At 34.1% G+C, this 9996-nt stretch overlaps 1 protein-coding gene across 1 annotated transcript; it reads left to right on the plus strand.

Annotated features, from left to right (window-relative positions):
- Positions 1-7681: 7681 nt before the first annotated feature.
- Positions 7682-9571, plus strand: LOC131323733 (uncharacterized). The gene is made up of 2 exons (XM_058355577.1): positions 7682-8214; positions 9274-9571. The coding sequence occupies exons 1-2, from the start codon at positions 7682-7684 to the stop codon at positions 9284-9286; spliced, it is 546 nt and encodes a 181-aa protein (XP_058211560.1). The 3' UTR covers positions 9287-9571.
- The last annotated feature ends 425 nt before the right edge of the window (positions 9572-9996 follow it).

Raw genomic sequence — 9996 nt, forward strand, 5'->3', positions numbered from 1 at the left:
TGTGTATGTGTATGTTAATAATTTTGAATTGAGGGTCCTGCAACGCAAGGTGCGGTAATGCGGGGACTCTAGAGGGCCCGCAACGCAAGGTGTGGTAATGCGGAAACCCAGGTGGAAAGAATTCACTGTAACGTAAGGGGTGGTAATACGGTTGAATGTCTCGCATGATGAAGAAAGTTATGATTGGTTAAAGAAGTTTGTGATGTTGTTGAGTTGTTTGTTGCTCGAGATGGTAACTGTCGAACAAAGAAATAAATGATTGATTTTATCAAAGTTTTGAAAAGAAAGGAATTTGGTTTTGGAAAAAGGATTTTTATGCAAAATCCTCTAGTATTCCTAGGCGAATCAACGGTTCCGATATTTGGACACAAATCAATGGATTCCGGTATTCAAACGAATCAACGGAGCTTGGCCCGTAAAGGTCGAAAGTTTTTCTCAAAGTTATTTTAGCAATCAAAAGGAAATATTTTCTTTTTATAAAAAAGGCTTGAAGGTAAATGGTAAGAAATGAGGAAAGGTAAAGGTGGTATTCATTTGAGGAGTCTTAAAATGATTTGAGAAACAGTATTGGGTTGATTAGATTGATTTGTGCTCAAAGTTGCTCCTAGTTACTGTACGAATGGTTAGGCATATCTATAAGACGTATTTAATTCCGCAGTCGTTGTTTGTCGGTTCATTGTGCTTCTTGTATCTTCTATCGTTCATTGGAAATTATTCATTCTTATAGCATGTTTCATCGCATTTATATATAGCTTGAGTATAGAATTCTCTACTGGGCTAGTGTAGCTCAACCTATCATTTTTAGGTACATCTCAAGGATTCGACACGGAGTGCATGGTGTGCAAGCGTGGCTTCATGCCCTTTTGAATGCCGTCTTTGTGAAGTGATTCCATCATCGTTTGTATGATCTTTTGTAAAGATGTAAATTGTAAATTCAATTGAACTCTTTAACTTCAAATATTATGTAACCTCTAAATCTACTCTTTTAATTAGCCATGGAGTTTAGGCCGTAGTGCCAATGTTGTAAAACCTTAAACTTGGAAACTTGGTTTGTAAATGATCATTTGAAACTCTCTCTTTGGGGTATTATCTGTAATATGCGAGGTTCATTTATTGAAATGAATTATTTATTTATGTTGAAAATCTAGGGCGTGACAGTAACAGTTAAAATAAACTGGACCATTATGTAAGCTTGACTCCATTAATCATAACAGACTATCACTGTGCACTGTGAATCTACTATCTCTTAGGGATAATAAGACTGAAGAGTTTAGTCCTTTTCTTGTAAGGGGTTTAATTGCAACTTGTACTAATCCTACATGAATATAGCTATATCCTCTTTCGAGGTGTCGTTTGACTGATTCTTTACTAAGAAGTGTGCATCTTTCTTCTTATTTAGTAATAGCATAAACATGTTCTACAGTTTTTTCTACTTGATCAGCTCTAAAAGTATCCTCTAAAAAATTTGATTTGTAAATTTCTTTTACTGGGATTTTAGGTATATTTCAATTTTCTAATTCTGTATCTAAATCCTTGTACTCATATTCTTCTTGATTGACTATGTCTGGAAATTCAGATAACGAAGCCATTGAGGAGCTGGCTGAAGAACTACACTTGAATAATCTATTCATTGTACTTAATCCTAGAGATTCTTCTTTTAATATTTTAATCCTAGACAACCATATTTAAGACATATCCTGTATACACGCATACCCTAGTTTTAGTCCTATCCTTCACGACTGCCTCACATTAGGACTTACAAAACGGATAGATATTAACTTGGGTGACCATTAACAGAATGCTCAAACGATGATAGCAGAACTAAAATATTAATTGAAAATTCAATAGGAAAAAAAACAACTTACAGATTACTTCATGTTTTCTCCTTCAACTATATCCTACTTGGCTCTGATCCAACCAATGTATAAGGAATTATTACTAAGCTTAAATGAATAATTGCATTTAAGGGTATTCCTAAGTGATGGATTAGTTTATCCTTTTACAACCAATTACTCAACCAATGTAGAAGGAATTATCCTACTTGGCTCTACTATCATAACTTCTAGTCATCCTCCTTTAGATTCAGTAATTATTGATTAAAAAGGATCATCTATAACAACATCTCCATTTAAACTACCAAATGAGAGAGCTAAGTGTAAACAAATCGTTGAACAAATTAATTACACTAATCAATGTCTTAAGACTATAAGTAAACAATTGAATAAAATTGAAACTAAAATTGAGGAAGGATCATCTTATAGCATCCCATCATCTAGTAAAAATATAGAAAAACCCCTTATACAACTTCTTGAAAAAAGATCAAGAATTAGTATAAATCAGAATTAAAATATTCAAAAAATTAAAGAAAATATTGACAAAATTGGCTATCAAATCGAAACCAGAAACACCCCAAGTTACCACAATTACAAAAGATCATGATACTAGTACTTCTAGTCAAAGTTCACCCGCTTCTTCTGATGAAGAAATTTCACAACTTCAAAAATAATTCTCTGGCCAAGGGATAAATCGTCTTTTCAACCCCCCAACAAATCCTACCAGTCTCACCAAAAATTGGTATTCTAGGCCAACCCCCTCTGACCTACAATATGAAGAAAATAATTTAACTAATCAATTTTCTGTTTCCTCAAATAAGTTATATGAATGGAATATTAATGGTCTAAGTGAACACCAAATACTAGAAAAGCTAAATCACATATCAATGGTTGCTAATAGTTATTTGAGCAACACTGACCTTAATCAACCACAAATTGTTGAATTATTAACTTCTGGGTTTACTGGAATGCTAAAAGCATGGTGGGATAAATATCTCACCAATGAGTCACGTGAAGAAATAAGACATGCTGTCCAAATTGATGAGAATGGTCTCCTAATTGTTGATAATGATATTGGCATGAGAGCACCGGATGGAGTTAACACTTTTATCTATACCATAATTAAACACTTCATTGGAAAACCTAGTAACATTACTTCTAGAATACATGACCAGCTAAGTAATTTACATTGTTCAACACTAAGCAATTTTAGATGGAACAAAGATGTTTTTATATCTAAAGTAATGCTTAGAGATGAATGTACAAAGTCATTTTGGAAAGAAAAATTTATTAACGGACTCCCTAATTTATTTGCTCATAAAATTAGAGATGTTCTTAGTCAATCAACATGAGTAATTGAATATGATAAATTAACATATGGTGACATTATTAGTACCATTCAAAAAGAAGGATTAAGAATGTGTATTGATATGAAAATTAGTAAACAAGCTCAGAAAGATAAAAATAAAGCCAAGTATGAGCTAGAAATTTTTGTGAACAATACGGTCTACCTCCAGTAGCACCATCACGAAGAAAACATAAACATCATAAGAAAATTGAGAACAAGAGTAAAAATCACAAGTATTCTAGGGATAGTAAACCACAATCCTCTAAAGATAAATATTATGAAAAACCTAAAGGTCAAAAGAATAAAAAGAAAAATACAACCAGTGATGTAAAGTATGACAAAAGTAATATTACATGTCACAACTGTGGTAAAGAATGACATTACAAAAATGAATATAAAGTGAATTAGTCAACTTAATATATCTGATACTGATAAACAACATATTTTAGAAATTTTTAGGATGGAAAATCTGAGTAATTTAGACAATGAAGAAGAAATTGTTAAAACTTCATAATACCATTCTATTAATGATAGCCCAAGTGATGATCAAATTGAAATTGGATGTACTGATAATTGCTGCAAAAAAAAAATAAATGTACTTACTAAAGAATTACCAGAAGAAGAATTATTAATTGATCTAATCAGTAGAATAGAAGATTCCGAGTTAAAACAACAATATGTTAAAAAACTCAAACAACTCTTAGTACAACAAAGTAAAAAAACCCCAATATAATAAACCAATAGTAAGTCTTAATAATACTATAAAACGATTTAGTAAAATTTATAAAGAAGTTACTTTACAGGATCTACAGCAAGAGATAGATCTTATTAAAAAAGAAATCACAAAAATCAAAGACCAACTTCTACAACCAAGCAAAAGATTTGTTAAATTTAAAATGGACAGCTCATCTTCAGAGGAATCCTTAGAAGATAATGAAACTAATAATCAAGAACAATATATTGATCACCCGAATAGTGATCCAGAAAGTAAAAGATTAAACATAATAAATCGGATAAATATGCAAAAATGGCATGCTCGTGTCAAATTAATAATAGAAAATTATAAAATTGAAGTTACTGCTCTTATCGATACAGTAGCAGATCTAAATTGTATCCAATAAGGGATAATACCAAGTCAATATTATCAAAAAATAACTGAACAATTGAGCTCTGCAAATGGTAGTAAAATGCGAATTAGATATAAATTACCTGAAGTTTGTGTTTGTCAAAATAAAGTTTGTTTCAAAACCTCATTTGTTTTAATCCAAAGCTTAACTGACAAAGTAATTCTAGGAATACCCTTTATTTACTTGCTTTATCCGTTCACAGCCATTAGTAATAAAATTACCATTATATAATTTGGTCAACAAATAAATTTTGAATTTTTATCCACACCAGAACAATGTGAATTAACTCAATTAAAAAATTGTTCTATTTATCCTACTAATTACTAATGATTTATTTGATTATTTTACAGATGTCTCAAAATCAACAGAAAGTCATCCCATTTGGAAAAATTATCCTGATGGAGCAAATACAAAATTTAGAAAGCTAAATTACATAGACATCATTGATGAAACCCAGCAATGTCTCATAGATAACCTCTGGAACGCGCGTGGGGATAATCGCAGATTTCTAGACAGCCTAAATAGTTTGAGTATTTATTTTAATCAGCAAAATGAGAATAAGCAGACTAGTGGAGTTATTTTCCCTAGATATTTGGGTGGAGTTTCCTTAAACCCATCCCTAGCCAACACCAGCAGTAGTTCATATACTAACTTCCCTTATTGTGAGCATTGCGAAACAATGACTCGCAATTTCATAGATTTAAATTACAGGTATCACCATCAGATGAATGAGAATAACCAGCTCAGAGCAGAAGTTTATATATTACAGCACTAGTCAAAAAGAAAGAAGACCTCTTTTACCTCACTGGTAAAAGTAGAGAAAAGACAGTCATCCTTACTAAATTATGATGAAAGCATGAATGTGCTTGAAACCTTTCAAAAGAAGACCTCCAAAATCCTGCCTTTACCAAAATCCTTATCCCTCATCCCTAATTCACTACCATCAGAGATAGTAAGCCATATTCAACATCTAGCCAGACAGGAAGGTCACCATTTTCAAGAATTTCTATTTGAAACTCTTACTCAAATAGCCTATCAACCACCTCTAGGATTATCCATCACTTGGGAAACTCACTACTATAAAGACCAAGACAGAGTTAATTGTCCCAAAATTAATCCATTATGCCAAGAAATATCATTAGAAAGAATGAATTGCCCGTGTCAGTTAATCTTTAGCGTCCCCAAAGCTTATATTGACATGCAGTATTTTCAACCTTGTTCTTTTATATAAAGGGAAGATTATCCAAGTCAGGTAATTACACTCATCCCAAAAAATCTTTACATTTCATCCATCTTCACGCCCAAAGAGAGATAGAGAGAGAGTGAGAGAGAAGACAAATCCCATAACTAGGTTCCACCAGTGCCTAGTTGTTTCTTCGACGATGGGCAGACTATTCCACTCGATTTTCACCTGGGCGAGCCGTGATCTTTATGGTTTATTGTAGTAGTGAAATTTAGTTATTTTGGATGTCTTCCAAGTATACGTTTGACACATTAGGTAAACTTTTTTTTTTTTTTGCCCTCAGAAAATTTTTTGGTGACCAACAACTAATTTTGATTGGCAAAAGATCTGTTGTCGTATTTTTAAAATTTTTTAAACAATGTTTATTTATGTATTTTTATATGTTTATATATGTATTTTTATATATTTTAATATCATGTTAATTGCATTTCAAAACATTCAGCAAATTTTAAGGGGAAAAAAAAAGTTTTCACACTTTAGGAAGTATAAATATTTTTGTTTTCCTAATGTAACAGAAGTTATTGGCTAGCTTAGTAGTAAGGGGTTGGGAAATCAACTAAGAGTGCATGGGTTCGAAACTTGGCAATGACAAGAAAAGATGGTTTAGTAAATACAAAGAAAAGATCACGCGCAATGGTTTTTCATCTTAGTTTATGGTGGTGTGATCATTTTGAACATTCAATCACGGTTATGAACCGTGATCTAAAGTGACATACAATCACACCCAAAAAAGAGAAATGATCACGCCCAAGAGAAACAATCACGGTTTATAACCGTGATAAACGATCACGCCTTTTGGCCATGATTGTTTCTCTCTTTCAATCACGGTTTATAACCGTGACAAAAGATAGTGACTTATAATCACACTTAGATCCATCACGGTAGCAGGAGTGTGATGAAAAACTTACAATCACGACTAATTACTGTGATCTTTATGGTTTATTGTAGTAGTGGAAATTGTATCTAGGTAATGACTAAAGGGGAGAGAGAGGGGTATTTATACAACTCAGTCTTTCTTTCCACAAAATATTCCAAAACTTGCCAAAAGTGGCAAGTATTCCATATATGGAAAGTTCAAAAAGCAAGAAAAATTTGCGGAAAAGATCACTATATCGATACGGCCAAAATGCCTGTATCGATACAACAATCCTATGGATTTCTTCCGATCTCTCGGTTCCCTTATGGTATCGATATGGCAGAAATACCCGTATCGATACCGCCTCATTTTTCTCCAAAATCCAAGTTTTGGCTTCCTTCTTGGCACCCGATGATCCTTCGACAACCCGATAGCTCTCCGAATGCCTCAAAAGCCTTGCCGGCCATGTCTCGCGCTGCCTACGGCACTTGGGCACACTCATGGGCTAACATTGGTGTCAAACAATAGCACATTATGCCGGTTTACCTTAAACGCTTGAGAGAACACTTTACGTGCAAAATTAGATAAAAACTAAGGAAAACATGAAATAAAATAACATAAACCGGGACTAGGCCCACCAAATATATACAATATTGGGTGCTTATCAATTAGTGATAATTATGTTTCATCACTAATGCACTAGTAGGAAAAAAAATAACAAAAGAAAACTTCAAGAATGATCAATTTGTAAATTACACTAATTTTATTTCTCAGAAGAATCAATATGAAGATCATGTTATTTTTTCATTATGGTGGATTAGATACTATGTGTGCCCTACAGTTTGAAAACTACACTTTGAACAGGAAAAAAATAGAGAATGACTATGATAATGTAAAATGCATAAGTAATTATTCAAGTTCGATAAAAATTTGCAAAATTAGGTCTAATTTGATGTTGAAATTAAAGCTCTACTAGAAAAAAAAAGAAATGAAAAACATACAACTTTAAAAGCTAACGATAAATTACTTTGAAGGGCATTTCAGTCAATTAATAATAAAAACTAACGGCATTAGTGCGAATTTAATGGAATGGGGGAATCTGAACAATAGTTTCAAAAGCAAGGAAGATCAGTGTTATTTCAGAAATCTCAAAGGAGGTCAGTGAAATTTGTCCAAAAAAAAAAATTAATCATAAAGTTTTGTAAAGTTATTCTCCAAACACAGTCCTAGAATCACGGCTCCGGTTGTAATGCCCCAAGGCGGTATTGGGGCATCATGCTCCCGTTTTTCTTGAAGTGTTGGATATTTCTCATTCAATCTCAACCATTCATTAAGCCCCCTCTCTCTGTCCTATTACCTTCTATACCGGTTGAAAAGAGCATTCGAAAGCCCTCAATTTTTTGGCAACCTCTCTCTCTATCTTCTCCCGCCTCACCACTGCCTCTGCCACGGCAAACGACGACATTCACCACGAAGGCCCCGCTGGCGAACACAACATCCTCTGCCGACGACCCGCCCTCCGATCTGGAATTCCGATCGTCACTCGACGATGCGTGGTACACCGCTCGGGTGGTGCTCGAAGAAAGTACCAACACGCTCGTCGTGGAGTTCGACAACTTCTACAATTGGAATGATAAGAGGTTCTCCGCCACGGGCTTTCCAAGCGCCAAGGCCGTGGACGAGTTCCTCGGGAGAGTGCGGCCGCTGTCGCAGCAGTTGCAAGATGACCAGTGCTCCAGGGTCTTTGAAGGGATGACTGTCTGTGCGTTGTTCAAGTTTGAAAATGATGAGACGCCGTTGTTGAAGCAGTGAGTGAGTAAGTTTAGGGCCTTTTATTTTCCCCTCATTTGATAAAGTTATACGACACGATTGTTGAAGCAGTGAGTGAGTTTTGGGCTTTTTTTGTTTTCCTTCATCTGAAAAACTTCTACGACACCGTCGTTTTCCTCATTTGAATATAAATATTTTCCTTCTCCGTTGTTATCATGCTTATTTGAATTTTAAATTGCGCATAGAGACATTGATGATTGCTTGAAAGGCTACGTAGTTGGGTTTGTAATATCTGTGAGATGAAAAATCAAAAGTGCCTAATTGGAATCTGTAATCGAGTCCCAAATTAGAAGAGGGGAATTTTATGTTTTAGTGTATCCAGGAGGAATAGGAATGAGGAAGTTAAACAGGTTGTTAATATCTTGTTGAGATATATTATTTTAAAAACCCCAATTTTCGTTGGTCAGTTTGAGCCGGAGATGGTGGTAAGGAGGGAAACTATGATGATTGTGAAAGGGGAATTGGGTGAAGGTGAAGGACCATTGAGGAATGTTCAGGTGATTTCGGTTAGGAAAGATTTTTCTTTGGACGAGAGTTAAATACATATGGATAAGGAATTGGTGATCTCTTTTCCGTTTGATCATTGCATGTTTTGGCATCGATTTCTGTAGCTTTCCGTATTGATGAATGATAAATTTTATTTGCAAATTGGAACCTTACATAACCATTTTGGAGTAGTAGTTTCTATTGCAAAGTTTGGAATTCACTTCACTTTCGTATGGTTTCTTCTTCAGAGTGTCTTCAAAAACTCATTAGTTTAGCTACCAATTTTAACCTGGATCATTCGTAGTCAATAGTTCTTCGATTCACCAATTGAAGTGTTTTCTATTGAACAAAAATCATCATTTTCATCATCACTTAATTAGTGGTAAATATTTCCATAATGCAAACATATTATGTTCATTGTTATCTTAATAAGCCAAAAATGAAATTATTGAGATAAATGAGATTTTCTCTTGCAACTATGTACCTAGTTTTTTTGCTTGGGCTGCCTCTTAGGTTTTATCAATACTGATGGGTTTTTTTTTGGTTTACAGATTGCTCCTTTAGCGGAGTATCCCGTGGGTCTGCTTTGGGTTATGGACTATCAAGATCAACGTTGAATTTTTATTGTGGATTCTCTGTGCTGCAAGTTGAACTCTTTGTTTGGTTATCCATTTGTTTGGATACACTTTGTTGTCCATTTCTTTATATACCGTGCTTCGATTTTTGGTTTTTCCCCTTGGCCTTGTTGTGTTTAAAGCTGCTAATTGTGAAATTGGCTTGCGAATATTGGATGTCTTATCACAAATACTGAATGTACTTACCACGAATAGTGGATGCACTTACTTAAAACTGGACATACTTACCACAGACTTTGGAAGAAAGTAATGCCAACTGTTGGAGGTATTTACTATGGAAATGAACATACTTACCACGAATAGTGGATTTACTTACTTAAAACTGGACATACTTACCACACACTTTGGAAGAAAATCAACAGCTAGAGGTACTTATTGTGGAAATGAACATATTTTCCACGACTACAAAATGTTTTTACAAATTTTACTTAAAGATGGACATACTTGCCACAGATTTTGGATAAATTAAATACATGTGGCTCTTTCGTTGGATGTTAATTGACTTTCTTTTTGTTGTGTGGTTCACCAAAATAAAAAATAAAAAATAAATAGATGTGGCTCTTTCTGCTGGATGTAAATTGCAAATTGGCGCATTTTTATTTATATGGCTCATGTAGATAATCAAACTTGACATGCCTC

This window comes from Rhododendron vialii, chromosome 4a, assembly GCF_030253575.1.
Source record: "Rhododendron vialii isolate Sample 1 chromosome 4a, ASM3025357v1".
Lineage (NCBI taxonomy): Eukaryota > Viridiplantae > Streptophyta > Magnoliopsida > Ericales > Ericaceae > Rhododendron > Rhododendron vialii.